The sequence below is a fragment of the Acipenser ruthenus genome, chromosome 3, assembly GCF_902713425.1.
Source record: "Acipenser ruthenus chromosome 3, fAciRut3.2 maternal haplotype, whole genome shotgun sequence".
Taxonomy (NCBI): Eukaryota; Metazoa; Chordata; class Actinopteri; order Acipenseriformes; family Acipenseridae; genus Acipenser; species Acipenser ruthenus.
The window spans coordinates 10,365,771-10,379,993 of record NC_081191.1 but is presented as its reverse complement, the minus strand read 5'-3'; the positions used below and the strand labels follow the sequence as shown (position 1 = coordinate 10,379,993).

Below are 14,223 nucleotides of genomic sequence, written 5' to 3'. Positions count from 1 at the left end.
GACTTGCACAGCAATGTATATTTTTTATTTTTTAAAACACGACCATTGAATGGCTGTCAGTATGTATCAAACAAATTATCGCTATATATATATTGTATTGCAGTATGTTTCATACTACAATACAAGTGCTGGACTAGCAGTCAAGAACGATCTGCATTAAAGACAATAATATTCTTCTGCTATTACGATTTAACGCTCGTCTATGGCTCTTTCATATATCGTACAGGTCTCTTTCGGTCTCTGGTCAATACTTAAACAAATCTCACCCTGCTCCTTCCCCCTCCGTCCCTCCCTCCCTCCCCCTCCACCTTCCCCCGTCCCTTCCTCTCTCCCTCTCGATAATACAGTGGTTTATCTGGATGTGTAATAATAGCAGTGTGTTTTGAGAGCGTGTGACATAAAACAGCAAGGCAGTGCTGGCAGTCAGTACCACTAAGCTTTGTCCCTGGCACTAAGGAAAGACTCTCCACCTAGAGCTCTACGCTACAGCAGCACCACAGAGATTAGAATTGACCACAAATGATCACATTGAATTGAATCTCAGCAGTCACTGAATTATGAGTTTGCATCACTCTCTGGCTGGATTAATTCGAATTTAATCGTAATTTGTTTTCCCTTCCTTTTGCATTGTCTTCAGGTCTAAGCTTGTGTTGTGGTCATGGGGTCTATAATTTCATTTTTGTCTAGGCTGATGAGGGGTCTCCCTGTACTGTAAAAGCGGATGCCAGGTGGATCTATGTTAAGAGACAAAAAAAAAAAAAAGCGAAGGGAAAAAAGTGGAAGTTTAAGACCGAGGAGAATGCAGGTTAAGTGTTGGTGCGCTGTCCTCCTCCTAACTGCTACATACGTGGTAAGTTTTTATTTTTATTTTTAATGATTATTTTTTTTGTTTGTTTGTTTCTCGGATAACAGTAAAGACATGTCTTGGTAACAAATCAAGCACGGTACACTTAAATGTGTGATATAACAAAGGGGTTTAATCATAATGTTAAAACCATCCACCTTTAATCGGTTAATATATTTTTAAAACTTGCCAGATACACAGCACCGTACTTGATACGTTCTGTCCTTTCTACCATTTTTTCATTAACATGAGCAAAAAATGAAAACTTGTATCTCTACTACGTGCCATTACAGATTGTAACTCTGTAATATTCAACATGATACACTTCAGTATTAGAATGAATGTTTATTATGACGCTTAAAGAAAACGAAAAGAAAACCAGTATGGAGTGAAACTGGTTTGAAATCGAGTAACAAGAGAAAGGTATAGCCTTAAATCTTCCGAACCTTTACCCGAGGTAAACTTACAGCACGCGCTTATTTTTCACTATAGGTATGTATACAGTGCGTTTGAATATAGGTATGTATACAGTGCGTTTGAATGGCAGTATTTTAGGGACTGTTTACTTTTTTTTCGGTACGGGTAACAGAAATGTCGAAAGAATTGTACTTATTTCAACCTGCAGAGTTAACAGCATTTACTTTGAGTATGTCAATGACTGTACTTTGATTTAATCATACTATCGTATAGCCTACGACGTTTGTTACAATGTATGCTCTATCCTAAACCTTAAATAGAGTTATAGCCTAAAACAACAACAACAACAACAACAACAACAAACAAACAATGCAATCTGATTTGTATTTATGAAATTAAAATGTCATACTCCAAACATTGATATAACTGTCTATTAAAGTTGCGTTGGCTAAAAATAAATAATAAATACATAAATACACGACCTTATTTACTTTATTAAATCAAATAAAAGGTAAAATGTTTCTGATTTATTATAAGGTAAATGGTCTTACACTGTAAGGATGTAACCAGACATTGCCTGCTTATTTGATATGTCCATTGGCGCATTAAGTAAACCACCAGATGATGTAATAGATAACGGCGTAGTGGTAAAAAGCGTCCTCTGGAGGGCGCCTAGTATCTGAGTTAAGTTGTTCACAAGACTTCAAAGAGCACCCATCTGTGCTGGACGATCGTCCTAAATATAAAACTACCAGTTTAACTTGAATTGATTTGTCATTCAACTATTATACAGCAATCTCATTCTACTCTTGTTCGTGTTGTTATTTCTACACATAAATAAATATTGTACCCCACAGCAGCATTATTTAACAGTGCAATGTAAATACCGGTATGTCATTTCAAAAGCTTTAAACTGCCGCTTGTCAAATAGTACACACATTACACCTGAACAACAGGGCGCAAACAAACACATCACAAGAAAACGAAAAAAATACCAGTGAAATACAGCGTGATTAGAAAGTAAGTTTACCACATCAACGCATCATAGCTCATGGGGTAAACTTACTTTCTTATCACCCTGTACATTACAAGACCTGTTTGTCGTTTAACTGCGTTCATTCACTTACCAGCTCTAGAGAATGTGTTCTAATGCGGTACAGCTTGGACAACAGGCACATTAATTATTCTTTATTTGTATACGGGGAGCATTTCATCTAATTAAACTGATTCAATTATCGTTTACAGATTTCATTACCCAAACGCTTCTTCACAGGAGCTGACTAAATAACACACACTGTAATTTTCGGTTTTTATTTTTTATTAAAGAATATAATGAGGATAAAGAATTAAAAGTAAAAACAACTACTGTTTACTGTTAATGAGCTCCACAAGTAAGCACCGTATGCAAAATATGCAGAAAAAGACCTGATTGTTGCTACTTTATTGAAAGTGTTAATTGATAAACATGTATTAATTAAACTCGGTAGCTTGTAGTATTTTAGTGTATTAAGAATTCTGAACAAAATCCAGTTTAAGCAATAATCAACCGGGCTTTTTAAAACGACCACCACGGTATTGTGTTTCATTATACAACTATAGATACAGCTGTGACCAAAAGTTGTGCATCACGTAGAATTTTAGGATTGAGACACAATTTAAAAAAAAAAAAAAGCTATATGAATATAATGTAGATCTTTTATTTAACATCATCTAATCAAAGAAACTACAAAATGGTATCACACAAGTCTACCGGAAGCCACAGTATTTCATTTTAGATTTCAAAATGTCACATTTTTCAAATGTGTTCAGTTTTTTGTTGTATATGGAAAACTACAAATCGGTATGAAATTCAATATGTTAACGTAACATTATTCAGCAGGTTTAATTCGACTTCATGAAGGAAAAGCAGTTAATTCTATAAGGTGACGGAAAACTTATGTCCATAGTTGTACGTCTAACTTCAGTTATCTATATTTTCCTTTAAGAACTGCACAGTGAAATTGGACCGCGCCCCACTGTAATTAGAGCATGCTATTAAAAAAAAGTTAAGTTTAACTATTCTTTTGTGCTTTATAATATAACAACGAGCAGCTGTTTCTAAAAATAAGGAAAGCAACACGGTGTTTGTCATAGCATCACTTGTTTTCTGTACACTATATAGTGAGTGCAAATCCAAACAGACCTCATGCAACACATTTTAAACACTTCCTGCTGTTTTATTAAAGTCTAGCGCATACGATTTATGTTTAATTAACACACATTTTGGTTAGAGTTCAAAGAGATAGATTCACATATTGCCCAAGTGGTAATGTATCACACTGTTCATGTTTTAGACCTTGCATAATGTAAAAAAATAAAATAAAATGTTACTAAATGTTGCTAGTTTTGCACACAAATGTAAAATGATTCAAATTTAGACAATAATAATAATAATAATAATAATAATAATAATATTAATAATAATCTTGCATTGAATACTTTCCCTTTTTCACATTTAACACATTTGACAGTTTTGACAATCACAGCATGTGTGTTATGCGCTAAAGTACCGTGCAGCTAATCTAAAATACACTGGTATGCAGTAGTCTATTTTATGAGTCTAACGTGTATGGTGTTTCTTTTTTTGTTTCTCTAAGAAGCTCAGTTATATACCCACACTCCACTCTACACACAGATTGTTTCAGAGGATTTGTTTTTACATGTAAAAAAGTACTTCCACAAAATATGCACCCAGTGATCTCTTTAAATTGAATAATTGGAACCATTTTATAAAATTATATGGCATTTAAAATCTATATTGTAGGTTTATACTGTATATCTACATACATAGATATAGGTATTTATGTATTTATTTTATACGTTTGTAATTTTGTATCAAGAAACGGGTGTATTTTTACCATTTTCTTTCTTGAAAAATGCCTCAAATCAATGTTTCTTTCTCTTTACTTTTGTAGGTTTTTTTTAGAATTAAGAGTTCTTAATGCAGCCTTACTTTTCAGATTTACAGCATAGGGGTTTATTTTGTTAATGCATTGTCTACATACTTCCATAGACAAGAACCTCAGCGTTTCACAGGATTATTTGAACACCAGGTACACTTACTTCTTTGAGGTTCCAGATCATGTCCTATTGACAAAACCACATCTGGACCGCTTGAACCCTGTGCAACTTACACTGTAAACCATAAACACCTGTCACTAAGATGGTTTACAATCTGTTGCATACAATTTAGTTTAATAATTCATTTAAAACTTAAAATCATTTTAAACAGATTAACTACAACATACAGTCAAAATACTTCACATTTGTTTGGGACAACTGACCTCTACATAGGTGGAATTATGTTTTCCACTATAAGTATCTAAAAATGCACAGTCGAGGTATTTGTTTTCTTAAATGCAAGTGTAATTCTCAGTTTTCATCTTCCATATACAACATAGCAGCTCCTGTTAGTGGAGTGATATGAGTCACTGGTGTGTTAAACCTTTACATGCTTTGCCGGAGGTTTGCATTTTTGCAACTAGGCAAACCATTTATAGTTAGCCTATATAGGTTGTACCCTGACAAGGTTTATAATTTACCTCACCGCCAGTAAATCGGTGTTAAACAGCCACTGGGAAGCTTTTCAAACATGGTTTTAGCTTTGTTTTATTGTAAAGACTGACATGTTGACGACTCTGCTTTAAGGGATGTGACACTAATGTAAAAACCTGAGTCTGAAAAGCACTTCATCAACTATAAAAAGGCTCCACAGTAAGGAAGTCATTCCATTTATTGTGAAAGTCGAATGAATTACGTTTAATGAAAGTGCTCCCCAGATGAATATTACCAGCAATTTCCAAAGCACGATCTGTCAGATAGACAGGAGGACGTGCCAAACTCATATCAAACATCGCTCCCAAGCTAAATTGCTGTAGGGTACGTGTTTTGAAATAACCTTTGAAGCTACGATTTATTAGCTTATTATAATAGTGCACAACGGTTTGGATAACAGAATACGATGTGTAACCTTTAAACATTTGACGGATATAAAAATGTATTGAACTCTGGCTTCAACTAGATTTAACAATGTGCATTTTGCTATATGTTATCTTAGGACCCTAAAACACTGAATGTCTTCTTAAGGAAGAAGAGTGATATTAACTAAACGTTATATATATATATATATATATATATATATATATATATATATATATATATATATATATATATATATATATATATATAAAGCTTCCATTTGATCACACACACAAGCAAATCAATCTTGTTAATTTGAAAATATAATTAAGATACTAGGTCCGATATGTCTTTGATCTATATCATCTACAGCACATGGCAATCTTGCAAAGACCAATCTTAGTCAGGAACAATCGATTTTAAACACAGGAGTGACTGTTTGTCCATCAATAAAATAAATACGTTATTAAAGAGTAGGATCTGAATACAGACGTTAATTTTTCTATAGCGTTCCACGCCTTACATATTGAACGAATTGAGATCTCCTGACCCATAAATATATCTGATATAAAAATCAAAAACGGGTTGCAATAAAGATTTAAGTGCAAAGAATTTTAGTCCCGAACAGATAATTTTGTTAAACAAATGGTTTTTCATTTTACTTTGGCTTTTCTCCCATAGCCTACTCTGTTGTAAGAACAAGAATATATGTTACAAATATCTGTTTGTAAATGCAGCATTTCGGCGTGTTCGAGTCTCCTGTGTAAATTTGTCATGAAGTAAAGTCATGTGGCGTTACCCTCCAAAAACCTACAGCATATTACAGTATAAAGTCAAATAAATGAGGGTGATAATTGCTGTATACATTTGACCGTGTAGATAATACATTTTATTATTTGTCGTGTATTACATTTTATGTAGTATTTAACCAACACGTCAGACAGATAACAACGTTGTGTATCAAACCTGGTACAAAACCCCTGAATCCGTATCTGTGAAGACGCGGCTTCAGCACCGTGACAGCTCCTATAATGACTGCGGCAGTCACTTGCAGTTGAGATCGCGGAGCCATTCTCTTCTCCTCTGTTTCTTACAATGGTTAACAAAACTGATTTATGTGACCAGCAATTCCATTCTATACGAGATAATAAAAATCGTCATATGAATGATCCCTCGGGTCTCAAGTTTATCTTGTTATTTCTTACTCATGACGACCTCATTCCACTTTTCTCACAGAGATAAGTATATTTCTTGTTGGGATCACCAGGAACCAGCATTAAGTATTGTATGCCAGTATCACTCTAACCATATATGTCCATACCAGGCAGGATGCCACGGATTCTCTCATGTTAAATGAGTAATCACTAGCTCATAGTAATATTCTGTACTACAAATTACATGTAGCCTACCTGTTTTCCTTATCATATCATCACAGTCTTATTCTGTACATACATACATACATACATGGATTCTATGCACTACGACAGAGAAGTTTTTCTTCACAAAGTGCTCATTTCTTTAGTGAGATATTTAAGCAACGAATACAACTTTTTCACTTGAAGAGTTTTACATTGCCTTCAATGGCCTTGTTAATGCATACCATTTGAACCCATACCCCAACCGTACTATTATTTGCCTGGCAACTAGGATAATGCTAGATATATTTTATTATTACACAAAATAAAATACCAAAACTCAAAACCATAAAATATCTACCAATTACTGTATTTTTTAAATGTTAACTATTATTATTATTATTATTATTATTATTATTATTATTATTATTATTATTATTATTATTATTATTATTATTATTGTTGTTGTATTATGCTGAAGAAAAACAAAATGTTAATGTAGTAAACCCGTTAAGACAAACTTTGTCACATTAAGAAGCCATTCAATTATAATTTACAGTAAAAAAGGCTGATAAGGTACAGCATCTTTGGCAAATAGTGCCTTGAGTGTGAAAATAGTTGTAGTAATTATAATTCATCCTTCCTGTCGATTTTTACCATTACCTTCGATTGCCTTTGTATCCAGGGCGCGATCCCTTACATGGTTAAAGTTTTCTAAACATTTAGCTTAAATCAAACAACACATTTGTAAGTTGTACTGCTTCTTCCATTCTTCACTGTGTAGGGTTAAATACAGTACATAACATCAACTCGTTGAGCTGTTTAATGTAATGATCTTAATAAGTGATCCATCTCAAATACAGTAAAACCTATATTAACGATCACCTGAACTGTACATCACCTACTGTTACCAGCCAGTAAACCTCAATATTATTGAATAACAAACCACCTGTCATTAATGTTCAATCCCTTTGGTAAGGTTTCTTGCAGTCTTTCATTGAGAGGGTATCTGTGTTTAAACTAAAATACAGGCAATTCACTGTAAAAGTGTACCTTTTTTGATTTGTGTGGGATAAACCACTGCTCAATAATTTCCTTTCCAAAACGTGTCACTCAAAATGTGTTTCATTCCTTGTGACTGTCCTGTAATCCTCTTTGCCATACTGACAAAGCTGCCCTTTGGGGGCTGTGATAACTAAAAGTGTCTGTCAATGAACATTTCAGTATTGGAACGTTTGATTGATTGACGCTCTTCAATAAGTAAGCGTGATGGGAATTGATCAGCCCGTAAATGTGCGACAAGTCTTTTGCTCTCATTAAGAACAGTAGCAAACAAAACCGTGTAAGTGGATATTGATTACGGATTTCCCTGCTTTACGTCTTACTTCTTTACAACACACTCTATTTAAATATGCCATTAGTGACATGACAGGTTGAAGCTGCACTGTGAACATTATTTAATCTCACGCTTGTCTAATTGTTTTTTTTTTCAAAGTTCTGTATATCCCACTTCTGTACCTCCACTTTACAATGTGTCAGTTCATATGAATCGCGTCTAGAATTAGGCTGTTCATATATATATATATATATGAACTTATATATAAGTATAAGTAGAACTAATTATGAATTAATAATTATGCAAAAGAAAATGTCACTAATCCTAATGTGCAACATCATTAACCATTATAACCATTACAGAGTCACTGTGATTAACTCCCTCATTCTTTCGAAATAATGAACATCTACCTCCCAGATTTGCTGTAGCCGAGTAACTAACTTCTGTGATACAGAGTTACTGTGAGTGATAATTTTATAACAACTGCATGTAGTATACTTGAAGTACATGTAGTGAAATCTACATGCTTTATTTAGTTTTTTTCTGTTTAATTGTGCGTGTGATGTGAATTCATTCATTCATTAAAACTGTCAACTGTGTGCACTTGTCATATAACAGCTATGCCAAGTAATGGAAATCCATAGTAGTCAAGTATAGTAGTAAACTGGGCCACCTCCTGCAGCTAGAACAGTTCAGACACACCTAGACATGGAGACTACAAGATGTATACATGCCTTCTAAGGTATCAGAGATCAGTGATCTTTGACAGCCTAAAACAGAGTATGCAGCGATGTAGATCATGGTCATCTTACTTGAATACTGGAATGTCTGTCAAGTTTATCCTGTTGGGCCTCATTTGAATATATATATATATATTTACTGTGTTTCTTAAATAATTGCAAATGAATACACAGTAGCATCCAGAATTGCTGGGGTTCCCAAACTGGGGGCCTGGGACATCATTTACATGAACACTGCTGTTAGGTGCTTGGGGTTATTTTGAATGTAACACTGATGTCAGGTCCTGCCCGTGCTAATAGTGCATACTATTATACAACAAAAGGGGATGATTGTAAGGAGAATAAAATAGGCAACTACTGTATATTAATGCACTTTATAAATATAACATTTTTTTATTTAAATAAATACATAAATAAATAAACAAATGCAGAATGTCTGCCAATGTATGTTGTTTCAGTAGAAGTTCTTGATATATTTTCTTCCCCCTACATACATAAAATAACCCATATGCTCCCCCTTACCTTTAAGAAAGGATGGGAACCCCTGCTATATTCTATCATTATCTTCAGCCGCGTGAGGCGCAGTCTGCTAAAATCTTCCATCCTTCATCGATAATAGCATATCTAATTTGGTTAACATTGTGCACAACTACACCGTTATTGTAGGGACCCACTTCCGGCCTGAGTAAATGTACTCGCTTTTCTAGCTTCAAAAGTATTAACCTGTTTTGCTTTTGCATTACAATGCAGTATTCTGTTTTGCTCAGTGAAATTATGTTGTTGAAGTACATGTGAATTGCTTTTTTAGTTGAAGAGAATTACTAATTACTTATGTCAGTTACCAAGTTTGAAAATCCAGCCCTTGTTTTTTTTTTTTTAACTAATTTTCAAGTAAATCTGTTAAATGGATGTAGGTCATTTCTGCCAATATATCACTCTAAATAACTATTTTAAGTTGAAATTGTTGATAATATTCTTCTAACTGTATTCATTTTAAATTCTCCATTGCACAGTATTAAGATTTAAAAAGCCACTTTGTAATTGGAACTTGTGATGTTTGTTAAAATCATTCATTATCTTGATTTTATTTTCCACTTCTACTGCAGATGACACTATGAGCTATTCAGGTTCAGTTCCTACAGACATGGGCAGCCATTTAGAAACTCCACAGAGGATAAGTCGGCACTGATTTAACAACACACAGTTGTTCAGAGATACTGTGGCTAAAGATCGGTTTCTCCATTCTATTACTGGATGTGGTTGAACAATTCATCTGTTTCGAACATATCTTGACATCCTAATACATATTTTGTGAATTTCACTTTACAGTAGGTTATTTATGGAACAGCCTTGTTTTGTTTAAAAATGAAGTAGGCTGCTAATTACAGTAAACATTTAGCTCAATAAATGTTTTGACCTTAAATGTTGCCCCTTGAGGCCTACTTCATTATCTTTCCCATTTCTTGTTTTGGAAAATGTTAAGATGTTCAAATATTTAATAACTTTTTATTTTCCATGACCTCTAGAATTCTCTGTGGCATTGAGTGTGTTGGATGCCATTCCACACTTTGGTGATTCATTTCTTCAGCTTTCATTTTCTTTTCCATGAAGTCCCAGAGGTTTTCAATTGGATTTAGGACAGGGCTTTGGGCAGACCATAGAAGGACATTGATTTTTTTAATAGAACATGTTGCTTGATTGTTTACTTGTGTTCAGGTTTTGTTATCTGCTAAAATAAGTGTTTCTCTCCCTTAAATACTGTTTCAAGAGTTGTTTTCTAAACTATTTTCAAAATAGCTACAGAGCACTTAATTTCTGTCTCAGTGAAATTCAGCCTAACCACCTTTACAGTATACAGTAGCCTAGCAATGATAATATATTTTATAGGGGTTGTCATTTAGTTATTTGTTTGACTTGGTATATTTATAGTTTTTTTCTCTTCTCGCTTCTGTAAGGTAATTTAAATTAGTTTAGAATTCTCACAGCTTATCTCTTGATAGTCATCAGAATTTCCAAAGTGGCACAGCAACAAAGGCTAACCTCTTCACTTCCGCTGATTGGCTTGGCAAGAAAATGGCAACAGTGGCAGCAATAGTGTGTACAGTGTATATTTATTTAATGAAATTATTTTGCCACAATTAAGCCTTAATGTTGTCAGTTGAGATCTTTGCTCTGTAAGAGCACTTGCTGATTTCCTGTAGATTCGGTTTTTATTGCTCTAATGCAAAACAAACTATATTACCAAGGTACATCTGCATGTTCATTGTACAGTTTATACATGTTTTCCTCATGAGTATCCTGGTTTTCATGTTTTTTGACCATGCTTTAACATACAGTAACTTGGTGCTTTACTGTGCTTGCCTAGGCTTTAGTCAGTGTTATCAAACACTTTGCTCTGTTTTTAACATGGTCAAATTTTCTAAATGAAATATTGTCACTACAGACAGAAATGTATACAGTGGTATGGAAAGGTACAGCTGAATGATGGCAAATGGATCTATCCCACAAAAGCTGCAGTACAGTAAAATCACTATATTCATTCAATTGCCTTCTCTAACCACATTATGATAAATACTAGCCTGTTTTCCAAATGTGACTGTTCCAGTAAAACCTGAGCTTGTTCCACTGGTATTTGAATTAGACAGGTGTGCAGTGACAGACTGGATGCCCTATACACCTTAGGTATGAGTGGAGATTTCTAAACCTTGCTGCTGGCACTGTATTCGCCAGTTTGTTAACTGTTAAGAGGCATATGCCTAGATCTTAGTCAAGTAACATTTTCCAATTGGATTTGAAATATTTAAATATTCAATAAAAGTAAAAAAAGTTACTGTAGATGTCTAATGTAGGTCTTATTAACTGGATCACTAATCATTTGATAACTTGAGAATGATCAAAAATGGCTTGGCAAAAGCTAATTAATTTGGACTTGATTGATATAGCTTGGGTAAACCAAAGATTACTGTGTTGAAATAATAAAAACAAAAGTTTTAAGTTTAACCAAATTAATTCCAAAATGTCTGACTTTATCCAACACATCTGGTAAACTGTTTTTATCAGGACAAAATGGCTTGACAATACCATGTTTTTTAAATGTGTAAGACAGAGAAGTACATTTTCACTCTAGATGTACTGTGAACTTCACAACTGATAAGCAGTTTATCATTCAGAGTGTTTAAAAAGTAATTCATTCACTGGTATTATATTGACATGGGCAAGGCTTCCATCATCAAGAAAACACTAAAAATCACACAATGCAGCATTTTTACAGGTGTACATAACACGTCTTGATGGATGGGATTATTCGTTTCAGTTACAAATACTTTTTCAGGAGCTACAATCCCACATGAAAACCTCATGGTTTTCTCCAAGGTGTAAAATTACGAACATTAATCAGATTTGTTGGCATAAAAATGTGACGTGACTAAGCCTGCTTTGCAACTTTTATTTATACTGCTTAAAGATGATGTGAAAACAATTCTGGCTCACGTTGTCTAGACCAGTCCATAACACTTATAATGTGTGATGATCGCAGGAAATCCGAAAACCAGAGGTGCATTTTCACAAAATGCTCTCCTACAGTAAAAGGGCACTTACCCTTTAAGTAATTAATTCCTTCTTGAACATGTATAGGAGGGTATGGTTACTCTGAAAATGTACTCTTTTTAAATGTGGTCTTCTGCATACTGTATATTGAATATAAACATTAAGCAAACACAATGGCCTGAAAACAGCTTGAGGTTTGGTTCTAATTCGATTTTACTCTCTGACCTAGGACTACACCTCCAAACCTAGTTATACTTTATACAAATATTGTAACAGGTAAGCAGGTGGCAATGCCTTGCTACCCATGGCTGGCTGTGGGGCCTGACTTTGAGTGTAGCACCAATGCCATCATGCTAACATGAGTGCCGATGGGGACTCCTCTGAGTCTGCAATCTGTTTAAGTGGATTTCTGTTAGTTATGTCTCTTTTCAGGGTTAATCACGATTAGCATGTACTTGTAGGTCTGCTCTCCAAGGTGGGAGTGACTGCCATATGGGGTTTTAGTTTTAGTTTTGATGTTTATTTCATAAAACTATTTTTTAAATACAAAGTTAGAAGTCCTGAAATATCTCCTGAAATATATATCCATAATTAAATGATTGTACAATGTATTGTACAGGCTGCATGGGACAATTTATTTATTAATTGAATGCACAACCTTAACTAGCCAGTTCATAATGTTACTGTAGACAACATATTCTAAGGGCGGTAACTGAGTCATTTTATGTTTATCTCTAAGAAGTCAGAGACTCTCAAAGGTAGGTTAATGACAGGTACTTGAACTGCTGACAATAACTTGTCAGGGTTAATATATCTTGGTAGACATCCCAGTTCATACAGTATGTACTTCACAGGAATCACAAAATAGAAAGAAATCTCAAATACATACACAAGGCAAGCTTGTTCTTATTATTAATAAGCATTCAAATCATCTGTCAAGGTCAATTATCTTAGCAGGTGTTGGTTATTAATGCTATTATTAACCATAAGGAGAGTTTCAATGATAGTTTCAATATTCTAAGATGATCTGTGAGGTTTATAATTAAATTTGACCTGTTGGTCAAATACCTGATTTGTGATTATCTTTCTGTTTTATTATACTGTAGAAGTTACAATTATTGATGAATATAGAGTTGCCTAATAAATATTTATACATCATGAATGCACGTATCATATTATTACCTTATTTATAAACGTACATTGATTAGTTGGAATACCTGATACCCAATTATGTTGTTAGTAGCTGTTTCAAATAGACGTTAAGATATTTGTGGAACTGGGGTTATTATCAATAGCGGATCACACTGGAAATAACCTTTAGCCATCAAACTGGCAATAAGAAAGAAGTGTATGAGTTCATCTCAGCCTTGCAAGACAGACCATTTAAGTAATAAGCAATAGACTCTGGAACTCCTGAGGGAATTTAAAATCGATGCTTGAATGGGTAAATGTAAGATATACTGGGAGTTAATAGCTTTCTGAGACAGTATTTTCAAATGTACTGCCACAATCAAAGCTGCCCTCCTTTCCTAGTATATTACCCCAGTATTCTTTAAAGTTGTAAACTAACATCTGTACCCTGTAACTCCCAGAAGGACCTAAGTAGATGAAAGACGATTCTTGCAAAGACCAAAATTTGACCAGTAATGGTGTGGAAATAAAGGCTTAGGTCTCTGAGTGGCATATCATTAGATTTATGTCAGTGTGAATTAGTCTTTATGAAACGATTTATAGTCCCTCAGGTTAGAACCTGAAACATAATAATTGGAAAAACATTTCTTCTCTCACAAGATCTGTACATGTATGTATGTGAGCTAATAGATAGCAATGATATCTGATGCCTGTCTGGGAAGAAAAGCCAGTGATGTTTAAGCAGCTTACATTTGCTCAGGGGCTGTTTGTTTACAAGTACTTAGAAGTGTGAAAGTGTGCATGGTGAACCTTCGTTAAACTGTCATGAGGAAGTGTAGACAGAATTATTATTCCTTCCATCAGTTTATAGGAAGTATTTTGGTATTGCATTAACAG

At 34.2% G+C, this 14,223-nt stretch overlaps 1 protein-coding gene across 1 annotated transcript in view; it reads left to right on the top strand.

Moving 5' to 3' along the window:
- Positions 1–375: 375 nt before the first annotated feature.
- The window catches only part of LOC117435827 (neurexophilin-1-like), a 29,692-nt gene continuing 15,844 nt past the window's right edge, over positions 376–14,223 (top strand). The window contains exon 1 of the mRNA XM_034059285.3: positions 376–850. Within this exon, the coding sequence (XP_033915176.1) occupies positions 722–850 (129 nt within the window). The 5' untranslated portion in view covers positions 376–721. The remainder of the gene's footprint in view (positions 851–14,223) is intronic.